The sequence below is a fragment of the Pelmatolapia mariae genome, linkage group LG5 (genome assembly GCF_036321145.2).
Source record: "Pelmatolapia mariae isolate MD_Pm_ZW linkage group LG5, Pm_UMD_F_2, whole genome shotgun sequence".
Lineage (NCBI taxonomy): Eukaryota > Metazoa > Chordata > Actinopteri > Cichliformes > Cichlidae > Pelmatolapia > Pelmatolapia mariae.
In genome coordinates this window covers 17,272,322-17,294,740 of record NC_086231.1, presented here as the reverse complement: position 1 = coordinate 17,294,740, position 22,419 = coordinate 17,272,322, and the positions used below count along the sequence as shown (strand labels likewise).

General features: G+C 40.5%; 1 protein-coding gene across 1 annotated transcript in view; it reads left to right on the top strand.

The window, feature by feature from the left end:
* Positions 1–3,598: 3,598 nt before the first annotated feature.
* trim62.1 (tripartite motif containing 62, tandem duplicate 1) overlaps positions 3,599–22,419 on the top strand; it is a 35,365-nt gene continuing 16,544 nt past the window's right edge. Inside the window, exons 1-2 of the mRNA XM_063473946.1 lie at positions 3,599–3,688; positions 4,837–5,374. Of these exons, the coding sequence (XP_063330016.1) occupies positions 4,967–5,374 (408 nt within the window). The 5' untranslated portion in view covers positions 3,599–3,688; positions 4,837–4,966. The remainder of the gene's footprint in view (positions 3,689–4,836; positions 5,375–22,419) is intronic.

Sequence of the window (22,419 nt, the reverse complement as noted above, 5' to 3'; positions counted from 1 at the left end):
GAGCAGGCAACATCTTTCCAATCTTTTCTTGTCTAATTTTGCTTAGTGCATACACAATCTAGCCTCAGTTTCCTGTTTTTAGTTGACAAGAGTGTTACAGACTGTGGTTTTCTGCTACTGTAACCCATCTGCTTCAAAGACTGGCGTGGTGTACATTCAAAGATGCTCTTCTGGTTACAACCTTGGTTGTAACAAGTGGTTGACTTATTTTTGCCTTCCTAGTTGCTCAAAACAATTTGGCCAGTCACCTCTTGCATCAACAAGATATTTTCACCGAGAGAACTGCTGTTGGCTGGGTGTTTTGTTTTTTCAGATGATTCTCGGTAAACTCAAGAGATGGTTCTGTGGGAAATTCCCAGTACATCAAAAGTTTCTAACATAATCAGACCAGCTCATCTGGCACCAACAAATATGCCACATTAATAGTCACGTAAATCACCTTTCTTCTCCTTGTGATGTCTGGCTTGAACTTCTGCAAGTCATATTGACCATAACGACCAAATGCACTGAGATCAAGCCATGTAATCGGCTAATCAGGAGTTGAAGAGGTGTACCTAACCAAGATGTCAGTGAGAGTCGACGTGTAGTTACATTTCTAGGGGGTGTATATCGGGTTATAGCAAAGGATTTCAGAGGGGTATGCAGATACAATGTAGATAAAAGGTGTATTTTTATTTATGTATTTGGCTGATTTAAGTTTGCATCCAAACATTTACACTTCATAATTTCTACATCATAGTACCATCGATACATACAAGCTCACTCACACCACTACAAAAACAAACAACAGTACATGTCTGTTTGAAAATCATAGCCATAATTTCTGAGTTTTAAACATCACAGATCCTTTTTATCCAAATTCCTTGATTCTACTTTAAATGTCCTGTAAACAGACTTGCATTTGATAAGTCTCATTTATCCTAGAAGTTATCCCTGCTGCTGTTTCACACCTGCTCTGCTTGATGTTGTTCACAATTATTCAGTCCAATCTGCTGCTGCGCTTTCTCTGTCTGCCTGGTGCCTTATGTTCTCGGTCAGAAGTCTTCCATTTCTCGTTTTATTCTTTAACATTTTAAACAAATGTGAAAGACAGAAGATTTTGCTGATTTGACAAACTGCGCAAAAAAACAAAGCTTGACTTTTTCTTTGAGCTCATTTCACTCGCCTCTGAAACTATTTAAAACTATATTAGTATTTCTATTTTCAAAAATGGAAACAGTACCCTATTACAGGTCATATATTTACTTTTGTAATGCTGTATGAGGTGTTCATTGCTTGCTTGGTTCGCAACAATGTTTGGGCACTTGTTATGTGTCAAAGAAACATCCACACGAATGCCAGGAACCAAGGTTTCCCTGAAGAACATTGCATTCTAATAAGATAATCACTGTTGTTTACTTCCTCTACAGTGCTTTTATTGGTGTGGCATCTTGGTGTAGTGGGGTTGGTGTAGAGTAGCAGGGAACTACAGCAGGCTCTGGCTACTGTCGATGTGAAAGTGCGTGACTCTACTATCAGAACGAGACTACACAAGTTTGACTTTTATGGGAGGTGTTCAAGGATGAAAACTTTACTCTCTAAGAGAAGCATTAAGGCCAGACTGAAGTTTGCCAGAGTGACAAAGACAATGACTTCTGGAATAATGTTCTTTGGACTGATGAATCTAAAATTGAATTATTTGGACACCAGAACAGTAGACATGTTTGGCGTGAACCAAATACAGCCTTCCTAGAAAAGAACCTCATACCAACTGTGAAGCATGGATGTGGCAGTATCATAATTTGGGGATGCTTTGCTGCAGCAGGACCTGGCCAGCTCACCATCATAGAATCCATCATGAATTCGACTGTGTATCAGAGGGTGCTTGAAGAACATGTGAAACCATCTGTAAAACAAAAAAAAAAACCAATTAAAGCTGAAGCGGAACTGGAGACAGCAACATGACAATGACCTAAAGCATACCAGCAAATCCACCAAGGACTGGCTAAAAACTAAGAAGTGGAGAGTCCTGGAATGGCCAAGTCAAAGCCCTGATCTTAATCCCATTGAAATGCTGTGTGGTGACTTGAAACGGGCTGTACATGCAAGAAACCCCCAGCTGAAAGAATTCTGCGTTGTGGAGTGGGGCAAACTTTCTTCTAATCGATGTCAGAGACCGGTAAAAGGCTACAAAAGGTGTCTCACTGAAGTTATATCAGCCAAAGGGGGCAACACTAGTTATTAGGGGGTAGGGTGTCCTAACTTTTTTCTCCATTAAAATACACATTTTTGTTCATATCTTTTTTTTTATGTGTAACAAAATGTTAATTTTTGTTGTTTAATTGCAGTTAAGTCCCTTTCTTTTCCAGTAATACATGAAAACATGATTAGACATTGATATGTGAACAGTTCTTAATAAAGAGCTGATTATTTAATGGGGTGTCTTTTTTATATATTTATATATATATATATATATATATATATATATATATATATATATATATATAACACATAACACACACCTTTAGGTTCTGAACTAATATATCAAGACACCTTAGGAAGAAAATATAATAAAATTTAGCTAAATCTGTATAAATCAAGATCCAGAAGCACACAGTTACACATATTATACATATTCATGATACATGGGTGACCAAGTGACCCACTTTTATATGTGGGTCCCTGTCCCAGATTTTGTTTGGCTCTAGTTTACAAAAGTGAGCATGCCAAAAAAACAAACAACAACAAAAACAAAAACAAAACAAACAGAGCCAAGAAAGGAAAGAGCTGCTCTGAATGGCATCACAATAGAAAAGGAAGTGCACAAGTTTACAAAGACATCAAAAAAGACATTTATGATTAGAATAAGTTGGGACTGAAATGACATACAGCACATTTATCCTTAACCTTTAAGAAGTATAGTTCGCTTGTGTTTCATTAAGTTACACAAACCTTTCAGCATTATTAACTTTAGTCCCAGTTTGGAAGGATCTGCTTACTCTAATCAGTGTCTCAGCAGAACCACTCTTCTTTATAGTATTAATAAACTAAACTGTTGCATTTTGCTTTAATATACCAAACCCGCGGTTCTTCCCTAGCTCTTGAAGAAACCGTTTATTTTTGATAAAACAAACGCTTATCCTCTGTCACAATACCTAAACCTGAAGATTAGGGTAGTTTTTTTTGCGGACGCTTCTGACACCTGCTGGTCGAAGTTGGACACTACAACATGTCTCTCCTTTGACTAATAAAATTGTTTTCAGTTAGAAGTGGCAGTTACTTTTCATGGCAGTTGCTGAACTTTTTTTTTTAAGTCAGGCAATTTGCTCTACAAAAAAAGTCGCTAACGGTTGATTTCTGTGTATTTCTTTCCTGTAATTAGCTGAGCAGCAGCAGCTTGTGAACGAAGAGAGAGGCAGTACGAATCGATTCATTAGGAGAGGGGGATAAAACTTTACACAGTTTTATTCCTTGTCTCGTACTCAACTTGATAATCATTTAAATTACCACGCTACATATAAATTACTCTCATTATCTTCCAAATGTTAGTCATAGATGACAAGTATCTTTCTTCCGAACACTGTGTGCGGTCGAGTCCCCGGCCCCCCTAATTTTTCGGTACAGTTGGTTGCATCCGTTGCCGCTGTGTGTTGCTCCCTTCCTGAAAGACACTTGCGTTGGAGCCGCTGATGTCGTTGAGCCAAGGCTGGTGAGTTTAGGCTTTTTTTTGCTGTTTTAATTCGTTTCTTCTATTAATAATGGGCATTTTTGGGAAGCCTCAACCTCCCGTATAGATTCCCACATACACTTTTCTAATTATGCGGCTAATTAAATCAGTGTTATGCCTCTTTTGTGTCCCCTATCTCCTCCCGCTGTGGTTGGCGGTGTCGTGGTCCTGGTCGCTTATGTTTACAGTCCCTGCCAGCAAGTAAGGTGGATGAAATATGTTATATAATGTGTATGTATCCTAAGCAACAGCTCATATGTTGGTCCGATAGTTTGTGATAGATGGTGCGAATTAAATAAAAGAGCAGCACGGGATCTTGAAGCCCTTTACGGGAGGGTATTTAAAAGGCAGCTTCTTAACACCGGGGAAGGAGGTGGACAGGCAGCGGAGATAATACTGACTGCTGCAGGTGTTTGCCTGTTGGTTTGGTTGACTGCTGCAAACTGTTTCCATTAGAAATGAGCAAATCCGTTTCAAAGAGCGAGGAAATGGGTGCAGCAAAGTAGAGAACTAGTTTGGTAGAAACGTTAATGTACGTCAGGTGTTTCCCCAGGTAAAGAGGAAGCTCACAAAGTGAAAGCAAAGAGCAGGCGTTGTATTATGAGAACAAAAAGGACTGCTTTAAAAAGGTGGTACATGCTACTGCCATATTATTAAAGGGCTTTGTTTAAAGTTATGTCCACCGCCTTCATTAGGGCATGAGATTTTGAAGTGCTTTAAAATAAAGTCAGGATAATTGTATTCACTATCCATGAATGTGCGGTTGATTTCAAATTAATCGATGTGCTAAATGCTCCTGGATAAAAGGATACTTGGTACACTGCAATAAAATACTAAAATCACAAGCAAATATCCAATCTGAGAAACTGGAAAGTGTGATTTCTTTGTGTCATTTTTTTTATACTAATCTAAAAAGCCATATTTAGCCTGTGTAATCAGTTTGTACAGAGCTATTACAGCTTACTAGAAGCTCTTGTGTTCTAGATTAAATATTAAAGGGTTGTTGTTGAAGTTGATTTTGTTAATGTGTAACCAAAAGAATGTCTTCACATAACTTATTTAGGGTTTGGCTGATTAAAGGTTTGAGGCGCCTTATTGTCTTTTTGTTTATTGTTTTTACACCCCAACAGAGACGATAATCTCAGGATTCCTGAAGTCAACTCCCACATGGCAGTGAACCACGTCCTTACAAACTGAACCACGCATACTCTGCTCCACGACGTTGCCCTCTTAGATGCCTTTCAGTGTCAGTTTTTGCAAATGGCTTGCTCTCTGAAGGACGAGCTTCTGTGTTCCATCTGCCTCAGCATCTACCAGGACCCCGTCAGCTTCGGCTGCGAGCACTACTTCTGCAGAAAGTGCATCACCGAGCACTGGAGCAGACAGGAGCCTCACGGAGCGCGGGACTGTCCCGAGTGCCGGAGGACCTTCACCGATCCACTACTTTCGCCAAGTCTCAAGCTGTCCAACATTGTGGAGCGCTACTCAGCCTTCCCACTGGACGCCATCCTTAACGCACAGAGGAGCTCCTACCCCTGCAAGGACCACGAGAAGGTCAAGCTCTTCTGCCTCACCGACAAAAGCCTCGTGTGTTTCTTCTGCGACGAGCCGGCGCTACATGAGCAGCACCAAGTAACCACTATCGACGAGGCTTACGAGGAAATACAGGTCAGTCATAGCGCACACACTCTGACAGCTCATTAGCAAGAGCGAGGCTGACATTTTCTTAAAACCCATGAGCACTCTGCTCCACGTTCAGACTCTTTCACCCCGTGGGAGCTGCCCAGACAGTTCAGCATTAAGTCCACTCCTGCCCAGAGAAGCTGCACTGAAGCAGTTTGGGGATTTGGTGCTTTTTGCTTTTGAGTGTTTCAGGTACAGCAGGTGCTGATGAATGAGGCACATCTAATTTGCTTCTCCCTGATGCCCACAAGTCCACTGACCTGAAATCATAATGAGATTCCAGTTTATAAGTCCCGTTATGATCAGAGGTTAATAGTTTCATTTCTTGGTTCGAACTGAACTGAAATGATGGTTACGAATGCAGCCCCTGCTGCCTGGAATGAATCACAAAGAAATTGAAAGAAGCAGTCACTCTTTAGGTGTGTTCAAGGAAGTTAAGAGAATAAGACAAATCTGATTCATTTAGATTTTTTTTTAAACTTCTTTACTTTTTCGGACTTCCTGTTTTTTTGGGGTGGGGGTTGTTTGTTTTGTTTTGTTTTTTTTAATACAAGTACGTGTTAGTTATGTAACACCTTTTTATTTAATTAAGTTTAGTTTTGTGTTGTCAGTGTCTTTGTCTGCTTCTTTATTGTTATGCCTCTGGTTTGGCAGTTTCTCCTTTAAAAGAAACAAACAAACTTGCAAATAAAGTTCATATCGCCAGGGTGATCTCGAATCGGTTGGGGACCTTTCCTGCTTAGGTAAAGTGCTTCTCTACGCAGAAACGCATGGCTTTTTTTTTCACATTACTAATTAAAGTCCTGGAAATATTCCAGGAAAAAAGCATTTAGATTAGTTAGACATGCAGCATCCACATTTCAGATCTGGCAAGGGGCCCTTATTGCACATCAACCTCATTTCTCTTTCTCCCTATCTCTTGTCATCTCTTTGCTTTCAAAGACCCCAAATAATTTAAAATTTAAAGGGGAAATTTGATTTTAGAGATCTTGACATCAGCAACTAACAGATGCTTGAAAACAGGAGAGGGGGAAAAAAACCTACCTCAGTGATTCATTTAAATCTAGAATATTAGGAACTAATTGACTGTAACTGTGAAGAAATGAACTTCTCAATAAAGCGTGTGTTTAATGTGTCATTTGCGTTTACCCTGAGTCATGTTTTCCACATTAACGAGAATAGTTCAGTGTTTGCGTTCCCTTCACCATTTGGGTATTTCCATTCCCACTGAGCCAAAATCCAATAACTGTGAAACAAAGCTCCTAATCCTTTTCCTTCTCTGCTCCAGTATACAGAGCAACACATTCCAGTCTAATGTTATGGAGTTCCTTTCCGTTCTCATGCCTGCTGTTGCCAGTGTAGATGTTCATATCTGCAGTATGTAACATAAAACACTTTGTTTTCTTGATAGTGAGCACAGTGAGGTTTCTGATAAAAGAGATTTATAGTTACTCGGTGGGGTTTTTGAGGTTTCACTGTCTTTCAGTGCATCTCAAACCAAAACCTCAAGTCTCTTTTGGATATATCACTAATGAAGTCTGAGTTTTCGGTTTCAGTGTCTGGCTCTAACTTCGTGATGCCGCTTTTGCTGTATACTTTATTTTTTACGCTGAGGCTTACTGTTCTTCTTTTTAGAATTGGAATTTCAGTCAGGAGCAGAAAAACTATTAATCCCCTCAGGGGAAGTCTATCAGCGAGATGGTCTCAGCCTTTGACTATTCATGATGCTGACCTCAGACACTCTCCTGAAAGTATGACTTTGACATTGGCAAGCTCATTGTGGTGTGGTACTGTTAATGAGTGAGAAGGGTTATATGCAGACTGCAAGTGAATTAAAAAAAAAAATTGCCAAATAACACAATGTGTCTTTTATTTTTGACTTCCACCTTGAATATTCAAAACTTCCTTATGTTATTAGTTTGCAGTCTGCCTGCCCACAACTCTGTCCACAGATTTAGCTGTGATTATATTACTAACTATGCATATAGTTGACTGAACATCGAGACTGTCAGTTTAACTAGCAAATAAAGGCCCAATTCTGCATCTGCATCACATGTTTGATGACTGCCTTTTGAAAGTTTTCAGTGGAAGTGGTGATTCACATCTCTGCTGCTACTTCAACCACTGGATTCTAGGGAAATAATTTTGTCCCAACCAGCACCACATACTTCCTTGTGATCAGTTTCACTTAGCCAGCAACCACTTGCCTCCAAGCTGCGTTGGGTCAAAGTCTTTCTAGTAGCAAGTCTTGCCACTTGGCAGCCATCTAGGTAAGGCAGTTATTTTCGGTGAAACTAAAACCAGGGCATAATCTATATTGCATTGATCACCAAAACATGCAAATTCAGAAGTCAAATCTGATTTAAAACAAAAACTAAGTACATTTGGTAATTTTGCCACGCTAATTAAACATATTAAATTTTATGTATTTTGTACTGTAAAATATGATGCAATAATACAGAGAAAATCCCAGCAGTCAGACAACCCCTTACGAATAAAGGGAATAAAGAATAGGGAGAGTGGCGTTAATGGTATTTACAAATTTATGGTTTCATCAACGTTAGTGCACTTAAAGAATTGCTCTCCACTTTCACATTGTGCATTTACCATTTTCTTGGTTTATCATTCACATTCTTACATCAGGAGATATGTTTTCCACCACACTTGAAGCCTTTATGAACCTCAACTTTTGCCATGGATGGATAAAACGATGTGATTGGCTTTATGCTTTCCCATTTCACTTCTTATAATTCTTAAAATGTCACCCATAGTGTATCTACTGTTGTACATAATCCACAGTAGCGGATTTTCAGATAACACACCCCAACTCATTTGTCCATTTACAATAATTTGGCACTGCACTTGACCATCAGTTCAGTTGGATATGTTGTACTTGTAGCAGCAGAGATGAGGAAGTCTTGTCAGGTAAGTTCACTTCTTTCTGTCTTCACATTCCCAGATTTTAACCATAACAGACTCTGACTCAAGTGTCATCACTTGACTTTGTGCAGCTACTTCTGGAGCTCCAAATGTCTTCATGGAACTTTTTCACTTATTCCCCAAGAGCTTTAAACAGACTTTGGCTTGTAAAATCTGTGGAGACCTCTTTAACTGGGGAAAAAAGTACTTAATTGGATTAAAACCAATTTGTATGATCAAGGTGTTTGTGAGGGTTACAAGGAAACATAATTAGGCAGTTTGTGCATAGTAAATAGCTACATTTTCCCTTCCTTGTTCTGCATTAAATATAATTAACAGTGCTGTGTCCTCATCAGTTTCCAATCAGGCTGTGTGCTGGAAGCTTGAGAAAGGTCAAAACTGTGTAATCTTGGAGCAGAAGTAATTAGGCCCAACACAAGATGTTTCTCTTTTCTTGGACACCGGCTTGTCCCTCTGCTTGGAGTTCTTTTCATGGTGGCGATCTGGCATTTTGCATTCTGGCAGGAGACTTGGAGGCTTCCCAGATCCACAATACTGAAAGAGAGTATGCGCACACAGTGGCCCCATCAGACACAAGCATGTCCCATGATGATCTTGGCAAACTCGTATTTGTAGATCTGCAAGTCCGTGGCTCGTTACATCATGCCTCATCTATATCAGACGAACAACTTGCACATTTTCCATGTTATTTATTTGTTTTGCAGTGAGCAGATAGGAGCTGAGTGTCAAACAGAAACAAATGCGAGAGCTATGCCTGCAGGCTTAAACGTCACTTTTAGCGTGAGGCTCGGCAGTGTTTCACTAAATGCCAAAACAACATGGCGAGGATGTGTTAAAATGCAGCAGAGATCACATCCAGTGTTTTGACAGTCATGACCAAAGGGGCACATGCCCTGCCAGTATGATGGTGTATTTAAAATAAATGTTAGAGTTTTTGTAGAGTGGGGAACTGTTTAGATATGGGAAAAGGATTTGGTAGGCCGAGTGCCAAAGCTTTGCCTCATTATGTTGAAATGTTGGAGAGGCTAGCAAAGTCTTTGCCGAAGTCGTTTTGAATTCTTACAGAAATCTTCTGGAGAGAGTGCAAGGAGAGTTTCCCTAGTTTGGTTATGATTTTGTTCTTGGGGGAAAATGAAAGTCAAACTTACTGTCAGTCGTAATAGTTCAGCATTACTGTCCAGTTTCCCAGCAGTGGTTGAATTTAGGTTAAGTCAACATCTTCATCACCCTGCAAGTGGATGCCACCTCTTTTTCCTCAGTAATCTTTTTATCACAGCTTTCCAGAAAGCAGAAGGCTGATGATTTGTGTGTTTCACAATCAGCATTCTAAGGATGGAGGAAATCAAGTTTTTTACATTTGAAGGAAGCATACTCAGACTGAGACCAGATCATAGAATAGACCTTCATGATGAAATACAAAGACATTCAGCACAAACATTTTTTTTAACTCTTGTGTGTCTGCCAGAAGACCTTCTTTGGAAAAAGCTTTTCATTTTGGAGAAACTTGCAGAATAACTAATGCCTAATTTCTGAGCAGTTGACCCTTAAATAGCTCATTTTACTAAAGTCAAGTCAGTCATGGCTTATATTTTTATTTAGGCTCTTCTCAACACATTACCATATGAGATACCTTTTTGTTTCTTATTCTCAAACTAGGTTTAGATGGAACACCCTTCTGTTATGTCATGCCACTACTGCTTTAACTCTGATGTTTTTGGCTGGTCAGTGTCTACTCACAAGAGCAGCCTTTCGTTAGTCTGTAGCAGAATGTAATCTCCTTAGCCTGGCATGTCACTCTGCTGACCTCAGGCCCTGAGTCTTGATGCCACGTTGAGAGCTTTACCTCCTGCTGATTTGCATCCTTTAACCGGTAAATGCTGCTGTGGCCAAATCTGTAATGCACAAACACATATGACACCTGACTTTTGCATGGTGATGTGTACACATCTGGCAGGCATTTACTCAGCACATAAGTGCTTGCTCGTACACTTTTTTTTTTTCTCAACATAAAGGACATTAAGGTAGGATCTGGGAGGATTTGTCTGCAGCTCTGCCATTTGCTTCAGGGAGCAGAGATTTGACAGGGAACTAATGCTTTCTGATTAGGTAGGATTTTATTCCAGCAGTCATATTGGATGATTTGGGACACCCATTTAAAATGTACAAGAGCAAAAAGCACTCTTAATACAACATTCTTCCAAACGTCTTGTAATCTAAAACATTAAACAGAGACGCAGATAGTCTCATAAATATCCACATTTAAATACACTCCAGACAACTCATTATGGCATGTATATAAAATTTCCCCCTGTCGGTTTTATGGTTAATTCATCAAATAAGGGTTTATCCAAAAGGCCGCATATCATTATCCACAGAGCTTCATTCCTTAACCAGGTTGAGCAAGAGCTTTATTTTGTGGGAAATAATTCAGTCATGCATCAGTCATGCTAATGTTGGAGTGCTGGAGCCATTTTAAAAAGAGGTTGGCTGGATTACTGCACCCTGATTGGTGCTGGACAGAGTTGTATACTTATTACCACACTGCTGTGGCCCTTAATGTTGGAAGTCAATTCCTGTGGAGGACAAAATGGAAGACACAGCAGCCACTTTGCCTTAATTGTGATGATGAAGATTGTCAGTGGGTTGTATGCAACCACAGCATCGCAGAGATTGACACACTCTTCCTGCTGTCTACTTGCTCGAGGGATGCGTTATCACTCTACATTCTAGTTGTATTGGACCAGATAAAGAGGAAAATGGATTGCAACCACTGCTTAACCATGCATTTGGAGCTTTAAGTTTTGTTTTCTTTTTCCCAGACACTATAGATGCTGTAGAGTATAAGTGTGAGGAGTATACAGCAGGCAGCTGTGCAGTAATGCTAGTCTCAGTTTGACTGAAGCCCACGCTGCAGAAGAATTAAATGATTACTGTAGTCTTGACTCACCCACACAGACTTGTCACTCAGGGTGTCCAGATGTACCTGTGTGCTGCTATCTATTAACACCATTCTTATAGCAAGGCATTATATGCTTATCGGGGCACAAACACGGGGGTTAATCACAGAAACCCATTAGCATTTTCCCGTCTGCCTCGCTCTAGTGCAGGGTGGTGTTTGAAAATGGAGAATGAGCACGCCAGCCTTTGAAGTGTTCCTCTGGTGGTTTAAAAACAGGGCTGTCTTTCACTCTCTGACTGTCAGTGCCTGGCCGCGAGCTCTCTCTCTGAGCCTGCCATCACCACGCATGGCCGTGCTGCTGCAGTAATGAGTCAGGCAATTTCAAGGGCACCCACGGCTGCCATCTCCCCTGTGGCTTGCCTCAGTCTACTCTCTTTTCCTCCAGCAGCTCCATCTTTCCTTCTGTCTCTCTGTGAATTTTTTTTTTTTCATTTACTTCGTTGTGTTTCTCGGTAATCTTCTCATTTCTAAAATATGGGCTTTATTGAGTACCTCATAACTGGTTCTTCTGAGAAAACCAGTTCCCAGCTCTCCACCCTTCTGTTTTTCAACCATCCACCCCAGACAAATTAGTTTGTCCATCTTAGCGGTTGGTCGTGGTATTGTGGCAGAGGGGCTTCGTTCGTGCAGAAATGGAGCCACGGGGAAAGAGAGAACAGTCATGTTCTATTAGAGAACGGGGAGAGGTGGTAGCTCATCCTGCCCTCATTACTGATAGCACTGATGATGCTTGAGGCAGAACAGAGCCAGGCAGCATGTTTACTTCAGCCCAAGCTGTTGGTAGATTAGCGGATAAACATCTGCATTGATTGGAAGAAAGCAAGCTGGTGCGGCCTCCATCACGCAAAACATTTTGTATTGTTTAGATCATTACTTTGGCCTGCGCCAAGTGAGTCAGATGTCTCTGCATCTGTTGTTCTTTTAAAATGTTTATGCATGCCTTCTGCAAAGAGTTGATTTTGCGACTTGCCATATGTTTACTGAAAGGAGAAATGACTAGTAGAGGGCAGGACACATACAGGTAAAAGCTGTTTGCCTAGCTGCAATATGTAGCTGTTAAAGACTGTTCTGAACAGTGTTTTTAGGCTAACATGATTGAAAATGCATCAGGCTTAACAGGTGTCTCCTAAACAACCGTTGTTACAGTTACAACCTTTCAAATGACTTCATATTACCAAGTACACCCTGCCTCGTTGCAGAAAGCTGAGGACATCTTAGGAAGCTCCTGAACCTTAAAGATATCCATTAGATGAAATGTTTTTGGTTAGGTTTTAAGGGTATTTGCAAACATGACTGCCAGTGCTTTCTGTTAAAGGAAAAACAAGTGATGTTTCATTACAAAACATGGGGAAAAACTAATCTAAGAAAACTAGACTTGCATACATAAAAACAAAGGCTTGTTTATGACACTTTATCTCATCAGCCTTCATGATCTTGTAACTGACATGCCACTATCCTGATGTCATGTATTCAGTTTCTGTGTAATTTTGCGGTTGCTGTCATGTCAAAGAGTTTTCACCGTCCTGTGAAAAACAAAGTATACCTTTCATGCTTCCACAGGAATTAAAAAGGTAAGTAGTGACCAGATGCCACAAGTGTGGGCTCCCCCTATAAAAGCAGGAGCTTTTGCAGTTTGCTGGTCTGAAGCATTCGGCTGTTTCCTTACAAAGTGTCAAGGTGGAAAAAGCACCTTGGAAAAGTGAAGAGACATCAGCAGTGATCTTAGATAAGTAATGGTTGATGCCCATCAGTCCAGGAAAGGTTGCCAAGTGCATCACTCTACAGTGAGACATTATTCATAAGTGGAAAGCATTCAAGAGAGTTTCTAATCTTCCTCACAGTGGACATCCCAACAGACACTCTCTAAGAGAACTGTGCATAATGAATACCCTCAAATCTAAATGAACTAAAGCAACATAAAGGACAGTGGGGACAAAAAGGTGGTACTAATACTGTATAAAAAACAGATATCAGTGTTGCATAGCCTTCAGTATGACTATAAAGTCACAGTAATACTATGGTAACAAACATCACTCTCGTAAAGGTATGTTGTGTTGCAGAATTGTGCTAAACTTAGAAAGCTGCTGGGGAAAAACTGCCATCTGAGTGCATGTGTTTGCTTAGCAACATCGTAAATTATACAGCCTCAAATCACTTCTTCTGAGAAGATGTGTTCTGTAGAAGTGGGTTTCATCAGAGATGCACAAACTCCCACATGTTAACTCTAGTCAGATGATTCATTGCAGCTGAATGCATGACATCAGTAGTTGCACGTCTACCTGTCAGCTAGTGAAACCTGAAGATCACAAGAGGGCTTGAGAGTGCTGGAACTGGCCTGACAGGCCAGAGAGTAAGGCGGAGGATGACCAAAGACATGAGGTTTATGTGTCATCTTGGTGAATGAAAGGAGAAACGCTGTTCTTAAAGTTTTGCAGCTTTAAGTGAGGCTTAATGCTGAGCCCCCAGCCTCCTTAACGCAAGGCAGATCACCAGGGAGAGCAGCCTGCACACCAGTAGCACTGCAATGAAGATTACATTAAAAATAAAAGCCCTGACAGTGGAGGGTGTTGTATGAACTCCCTTAGAAATGGAATAGGCTTTAAAACACATTGAATATGAAATGAGAGATTGAAGAAAATGGTTTTGGGCAGAGACAATTACAGATCTTGGTAGATGTTAAAAATCCATGAGTGGTGAGCGATCTGAGGAGTTATGCTGTGGCTTTGCTGCATTTAGTTTTGTCTGTCAGTTTGGCATTTGGGTGGATGTGAACTGCTGTTCCCTGTCACTGCTGCCATGAGACTCTGAGCCCTGAGTTGATTAGCTTGGGAATTAAGACAGATTACAGGCCATTGTTCTCTGGGGTCTGGGTAGGGCTGGACGGGGGCAGTAATCTCTTGTAATTCCCCGTGTCCGTGATTTGCTGCCGATGATTTAATTTGACTTGCTGCTGATAGGAGTCCTCATTTTCAGCTCTCAGGCACTCAGACTCCTCCCTTGAGCTTACCAGTTGCTGGGAAGAAGAGAGAAGAAACTTGTAGATGTTCACCTTTTAAATCCCTCCTTTGTCTAAACGAGAGAGTCAAGCTGTGTTGCTGTTTACCTAAAAACCCTTGGTTCTCACTGCAGACCAGGTGCATAGGGGCAGGGCATGACTGACAGCAAGGCAGGTGCTGGGAAAGCTTTCACATGACCAGTGCTAACTGTGGGATTAGTTAATGTTGTTAACTGAAGCAACGGTTCGTTGCTAAACATTGGTGTAAGTTTTAGTTGTGAGACAAATATTCAAAAACAAATGTCTTGCTTTAATAATCATTATGAAATGTAACCGCAACAGAATAATGACACAGTCAGCATTTAGATTGGTTTCCTATTACCCTCACATTTACTGTAAATATGATTTCCAACTTGTGTCATTAAGACCTTATTGTGCAACCAAAAACGGAGGGATGGCACCTTTGTTTTGCCTTTAGTAGTGTAGGAAGTCATGGATTGAAGTAGATCAATCGGTTAACACTGGATCAATCAGAGGGCTCAACTTTATGATTTTTCTACTTTTTAGAAGTAGATAACACTAACAAATTTACATGAATAGTAAAGTAAAAGTCATAAGCGACAAATTACTGTCATCTTGTTGTGTGAATCAGGTGTCTTCAAAAGTTTGGTGTAGTGTAGGAACCGTTCACAAAATGGTGTTGGCTGGACAGTTCAGCCAACGGCCAGCAATAGCACAAAGAATTAATGTGCAACTTCACCTCACAAGTGAAACGGAAATTGGCCTCTTTAATAATTGATACCTCAATTAGAAACTTAAACACCCTCATTGCTAAAGTGATACATGGCCAGTTCAGGTTTCTGTGGCCAGGAATTCTTAGACTTACTTACAAGGTTCAAGCTAATTAGTGGGGAGAAGCCAGTTCTATTGTACCCACTCACCCCATTCCCTGTACTCGCTCTTAGTCTGCACCGTTAGCAGGCACTTCCTCCCGTAGCAGCTGTTTACAGTTTAACCATTTAACCCACGCTTTTGTCCACAGTGTCTTATAATAATTCCAGCTATAAACACAAGTGAGCATTCTTCATAAAGGCACATGCTGTGAGACAGTTTAAAAGTGTGAAAAGTGTTACAAATTTAATCAGAAATAAATCCAAGAAGAACGTCCTTCTAATCTGCAGTATCATCTATTACAAAACTTCCCCTTTGAAATCCACAATTTTTACAATCAAAAGCTCATCCAAAAAAGCATTAGAGGTAGTGGTGTTTGGAAATATTGCTTAATTCATTGGGATCTTAGTGTGTGCCCACAGTAAACTAAGTGGAGAAGTATCCTTTTCTTTTTTTCTTTTGGCTTATTTACAGTAACACTTCACACTTCAGTAAAACGCTAAAACACGGCAGTTTGAACCTCTGGAAGGGTGCATTCAGAATTATTCTGTTCTAATTATTCTAATCTTATAGCATTTTAAATGGTTGCTTCAAAGATGGGGACCAAGTCTGCAACTGTCAGCTATTGCTTTGCAATTGAACGGGCTTTGTTGGAAATTACACGCAATCTCTTTGCGATAATGTTCCAATTATCAGTGACAAATGAGCAACAATCGCAAATCAGTTGCTGTTCTTGTTAACAGTTTGAACAGCACGCGGTACTTTGTGTGGCCATTTGTTTCCAGAGGTAAGCGTGTTCTTTCTCATCCTGTTTATATTCCTGCTGATAGCGTTTTGTCTGAAGACCTGTGTGGGTTGAAACTGGTCATTACTGCCCAACGTGGCATGCATTAACTGTAAACGGCTCCTTTTTTTTTTTTTTTTTAAATCCCACTCTGTGCATGAGCAGTCTCCTGAAATTTGTTTTTTAAAATGATGATTCAGGCATATGTTATTTGAAGTTATCAGGAGATTTAAAACCATGCAAAACCCACTTGAGGCTATACTTATAATTTAAACAACAGTACTGCCTCCCTCTGCAAAACCAGTGTGTTGCTTTACTGTGTGACTTGACAAAAGAGGTGTGTATCCCAAATATTTATTTGATGTCAAGGAACTGACTGAAAGAGAAGCAGGCGCATACTTTATTTGGTCAGATAGAGCTGTTTATGAGCTGTAGCCTGCGTAGTGCATACGCACCAGCTACAGCAGAATAGCTTCCAGCTGCAGCCATGCCGTAAAGATGAACTAGAGGCAAACAAATCTGTTTGTTATCCCTGCCGTGTGGCACTGGCTGGCATATAACCACATCATGTTTTTTCACAAGGTGATTTGTGCGGCTGACACATACTACATGGTTTTATATTAACAACATGCTGACTGTTAGAGGTCTGACTAATCCTAAGAAGCTTTTTCTAAAAGATGACACAAGCCTGTATGCGGTTGTGGTGGAAATCTGCTGGCAGTCGTGCAGATCCAAGGGTCATTTTCAGGGTTTGTTTACAAAGTGTAACCAAAGGGTGAAGTCGCTCTGCGGCAGAAGAGAGATGATGGTGTTAGAAGGGAATGCAGAAAGTCAGTGCAGTGTTGATAAACCTGCACGAGTTGTAGTTCAAGTCAAAATATGAGATGATGAGTAGGTTTATCAAAAATCACTCCCTGAGTACACGGTATTTAAGAAAAAGAAAAAAACAAAACTGCTGTACAATTGTAATGACATGTGTCTTTTAGCTGTATTTCGAGTAGGTCATGACAGGCCCACATGATGTTTGGGCAGCAAAAATTGGGCTGCATCCTAGACTGGTTAACCAGTAAGTCATAAGGGTTACTGGTTAACTTGTCATAGACGTGGTCATGTCATGGTTGTAGATCAGCACATATTCAACCTTACTGATCCTTTGATCTAAGCTCAGTGAAAACATTGCTAATAATTTTGTGGTCTTAATTGACCAGACCTCCCTCTCCCCAGCCACCTCCTCCAGCTCTTCCAGGCAGACACCAAGGCATTCCCAAGCCAGTCAAGGGATCTCTTTTCAACATGTCCTGGGTCTGCCCCAGGGCATCCAGAACACCCCACTTAGGTCACACTTGGGAGACATCCTAGTGAGATGCTGTAATCACTTCAGCTAGCTCGTCTCAAATCACCACCTTTTCGTCATAGAGCGATTTATGTGCCGTAGTCCTTGAAGCTGTGTTGTCAGGGAAGGGCTCTAGGGGTCCAGTGCAGTATGGCCTTGGCACTCCAATCAGTGATTTTATGATGTGTGGTTTTAAAAAAAAAAAAAAAAAAGTGGCAATAAATGTTAAATGAAAATCCTGTTACTTAAAAATAAACAAAATAATTGGAGAAGTTAGTTGTAAAACGTTATTTACATTAGCACAAATGCTAGTCAGCAGTTGTAACAGCTTGTACTTTCAAAAGTGTAAAGATCTCTTCACTACCAGATCCAGCTTCCAAACAACACTGCAAAATAAATCTGCATTAAAAATGATCCCCTTCTTTGGAAATAATTTTAGAAGGCTCATGTGAGAAGCTAGGAGTTTGTTTTGGACTTTATTTCATTTCACATGCATAAAAGAAGCGCTATTTTATGTTTTTTAATCCGCTGCCTGTGGAGATGATGTATAGCTCTCTCAAAGATTAGCATCTTGCTCTTGACAGCATTGATTGATAGTGCTTCAGAGTGAGACTAACTGGTTGCTGCACTGGAAATTATTCTGAAGTCTCATATTAGGCTTATAAGCCTTTAAACTTGGCTGTCTGTCAAATACATTTCCAACTCCAGTTGTATTTAAAAAAAAAAAAAAAGAAAAAAAAAAAGGTGTATGTCTTGAACTCCTGTTTGGCAGTCAGGAGAGGACACGCTTTAAAAGCCTCAGGGCTGAAGGTGAAGCAGCGAGGAGCTCTGAGCTGCTGAGTGACTTTATACAAGCAGCAGGCTCTCTCTTATCGGTCAACACCTCTCAGATTTCCACTTTAAGGCCAAGAGGATCCCCCTGTTCCTCTTTAATGGCTTGTCCTGCAATGTGTACATTATCAGGCATAACACTGATGACTCTGAGATCTGTTTGCCTCTCTTAAAACCCTGAGACATCGACCTACTTTACAGCCCTGATAAAGCCATGCACCTCCTTTGTAGACCTTTGTCAACACTTCAGACGTCATTAATCTTTTTCATTTGAAGGATTAATCTGTTAGAACTGACTGGCAGAATAGTTTTTTTCTTTCTTTCTTAGCAATTCGTGTTTAGACTAATACATTTGCATGCTCTGTGCCCTTCCTCGCTCGAGGAAGTGGAACAGCAGCCTCTGAGCATTCATCATTTACATGACGTGCCCTATATTCAGAGGACTGGCGGGGGCCGCCAGCATCAGTGCTTTCCCAGAGTTCATTGCTTTTACTATATGTTGCCGGTAGGAAAAAAAAATTGGTGGTGGTGGGGTCATTCTTGACAAACCCAGGGTCACCGCAGACGAGAACAGCTCCCATCATGCGGATGTTTCTATAGTTAACTTCTAAAATTGTAATGCTATATTTATCTAATTAAGGCAATGAATTTACTTGCTGTAAACATGTTTATGTTTAGTGGAATACATCCAGTCCTATGAGAGAGTTGCACATGTACTGTACAGGCCGTTCTCATCTCAGGGCGCCTCTGTCTCACTAGAGCAGATGCTGCAAGTGAATAGTGTGTCTGTCCTCCAGAGCCAGGCTTGCTCAGTCAGCTCAGCTGGCCTCGGCCTGCTCTGCTGGCTGATCTCAGGCTGCAGGGACGTACTCGTCCCCCCAGAGAGGCTGCAGGCGCTGCTGATGCTAGAGGAAACAAGGCTCTGGAATGTAAGGCACAGCTTGAGCTCAGTTTGATGTCTTGGAACAAGTACGTCAGAGTTTGCAGCCTGAGACAGCGTTTTAGTTGTCCTGCTCTCTGTATCAGTTTACAAGTTTTTGTTTTTGATTACTATCTGTGCCAGAGGAGGCTGCAGACTGCTGTCACACTGGGCAGGTGAAACATTTGAGATCCCTTGGCAAACAGTTTCAGCATGACTTTGAACACAGTTCCAGTAAATCCACCATTATAGTTTTTATCCAAGGAAATGATGACCTTCATAACGGAGAAGGAAACATTTAAGCATACACAATGTGTCGCATTCCCAGAGGTCATGGGTTTGCATTTTTAAATTGCACAGGCTGGCACTTTCAGAGAAGAAAACTGCATCAGAGATGGCAAAATATATATTTTTAAAGTTTTCCACCCCAGAACACACAGCACATATCATAGCAGGTATTTCTGCAGCGGTGACATCAGCTGTTGCTGTTTGCTTGTGGAGCTCTGCTGTTAGCTCCTTCACTGCAGCCTGTGTCAGTGTCTTCAGACTGCCCTCAGTTTGGCATCAAGCACTGTAAAGAGCCCTCACATTGCACAGCCAGGACCACGCACAGGCGAGTCAGCGTCAGAACGACTTGCAGATCAGTTCCACGTAGCGCCTATATCTCAATTAAAATCATAAATTAAACTGAAAACAAACAAATAAATGGTTTTTCCCATCAAACCAGCATCTATACAGAATAAAAAGGTGGCTGGACAGCTTTGGTCTTGTCACCCTACATCACCAATGCCATACAGACACAAGTCATATAGTAATATACTAAACTTTTATATAGTATATATAAAAGTTATATATACTATATTTATTTAATCATCTTCTTGAGTCTCAAATAGAGCAGGGCGATATGGCCAAAAATATTTATCACGATATATATTTGAAAATTTGCGATAACAATATAACTGACGATATAATTGATGCGAAACAAAATACAACTCCACAACTTTACTAGCGCAAAAAAAACCCCATCCATTTATTTTCACTTAAACAAGAAGCTGTTTTTTATGTGCATTAAAGCTATATAAAAATTTAACAGTACAAATGCAAATTCCTTGCTGAAAGTTTAACCATAAGGCATTTCCAGTAGAAATGGGCGGACATATCCTGAGCACAGTGTTGCCAACTTAGCGACTTTGTCGCTATATTTAGCGAGTTTTCAGACCCCCTAGCGACTTTTTTCTAAAGAAAGTCGCTAAAAAAGACGTGAAAGCGGGTATGCTTTTACTCTCAACAAGCAGCGGGTGCTGTAATGCAGGCAGTTCTTCTTTTACTCTTATGCTGTTTTGTGGATCACAAGGTTTAAAACTACTTATAAACACACACACACACAAAGTAACTCCACCAGAGTGCCTATTTCGGGTCACTTTTGCCGGTCCAGGCCCAGGTAAAGGAGCAGGGTTGGAATTGTGACATTAAAAAAAACAATAATTGCTAAAAGAAATTTAATTTTTAGTTCTAAATAAACTCTAAATGCATTTAGGACGTTTTTTACTCACTTTATGTCTCTTCCACAATGTTATTTCTCTCTCCAACAACATAGGTTACAATTATATTAGCATGACCAATTATGCAAATTGGGTGATGACGTCATTTAGCGACTTCTAGCGACTTTTAGGACAGCCAATAGCGATTTTCCTTACTGAGGAGTTGGCAACACTGCCTGAGCATAACCATGTATAATATCCACTGAAGTTAAAAAGAGGTGCTTTGCAACATTAAACTGCAGTGTGCCAAATAAAAAAGTCAAATACGTATTTTTTGGACCATAAGGTGCACGGGATTATAAGGCACATTAAGCGAAACAAAGCAGTCAGATAAATCAAACTTTATTCAACTCATTCTTCTTGCTTCCTCCACTTCTGTACCATTGATTCATTAATGCTGTATTCTATCACAGCTGCTCTATTCCCATGTTGTTGCAGTATATTAATGACTAACCTCATATTGTAGATGGATCATCTCAGTTGTTCTCCTGACTGAAGTTTGGTCCGTTTACAGCATCCTGCCATGCGATTGCATTTGTCTCTAACCATCAGGAACCTTCACGTTAACTTTTATCGAGTGGAAAAGTGTTAGCGTTCATCCTCCAGCTTCACTGTTTATGTTATGCTAACATAGCTGTGTCGCTAGCGATCACGTAGCACATCATTATAAACCAGCTAGCCCAACTTCAGTAACTCTACAAACGTCACTGCTGTTTAGTTTCCTGTCTTCATTTATGTCGGAAGTGATAGCAGAGCTGTACATTTGAATTTTTTCAGAAATCTCTCAGTCAGAACATGCTATATCATGCTTAGGTAACTAGCGAGCTAACTTCCGCTAACTTCCTGCTAACTTCTAATTCCGTTAAATTTAATAAATTCTGTTTTCGTTGATGCCTGGATGTTAAACTTCATAGTTACACCTGGTAAAGCAGCAACGCTGATCATTTTATTAAAGATGAAAGAATTTAGACAGTTTTTAACTCTCAGTGATGCTGCAGTGTTCGTTTGACTTTGGGACCTGAAGCGGACGGAGTTTAGGACCCAGATTACTCCCAGATTTACGAGCACCTTAGTCCGAGAAATAAGGCAATAACAACAGCCGCTTGCATGTTCTACAAAAAAAAAAAAGTGCTTTGTTGTGTATCTGACGGACAAACACCAAACCAGTTCCACATCACTGAAGTTGCACCATTTTTACAAACCAATTCTGGTTCACCCGTTTCAACAATCGGCCATGTGCGTATGAAAACAAAGGCACCCATATTCTATCGCGATATTTCATTTTCTTATCGTTGCCTAACATTGTACCGGTATTACCGTGAACGGTATAATATGGCCCAGCCCTAGTCTCAAAGATGGGTTATTACCAGTTGAAATTCCTCAATGACTTGTATATTCTAGATGACACACACATACCAATGAGCCACAACATTAACACCAGCTTCCTAATCACAGTGACCACGATTAAGTAACCCAGGTGGTGTGGTGCTTCCTGCTCGGGGAGGCTGTTACCCCCATGTGCTGGTGTGCTGCTGTGTTTAGTTTCAGATTTACATCTGCAGTAAGTATCAGGACCCCAAGGTTTCCCAGCAAGGGACCCTGTTGGTGCTTTTAATGTTGTGGCTGATCAGCGTACCTTACTGCCCAAACATTTTAGGCATGACTTCCTTTTATTTATATCCAGACTGATAGTTTTGATCACACAGTATGTTTTTTGTTTCTTTTGGGTCTTTTAATATATTGAGTATAGGAACAACATATTTCAGTCCTGTTCTAAAAGCTAAATCGCCACAGGCCCATAAAGCTCACGGACAGACTGTGATGACTGCAGTTTGTT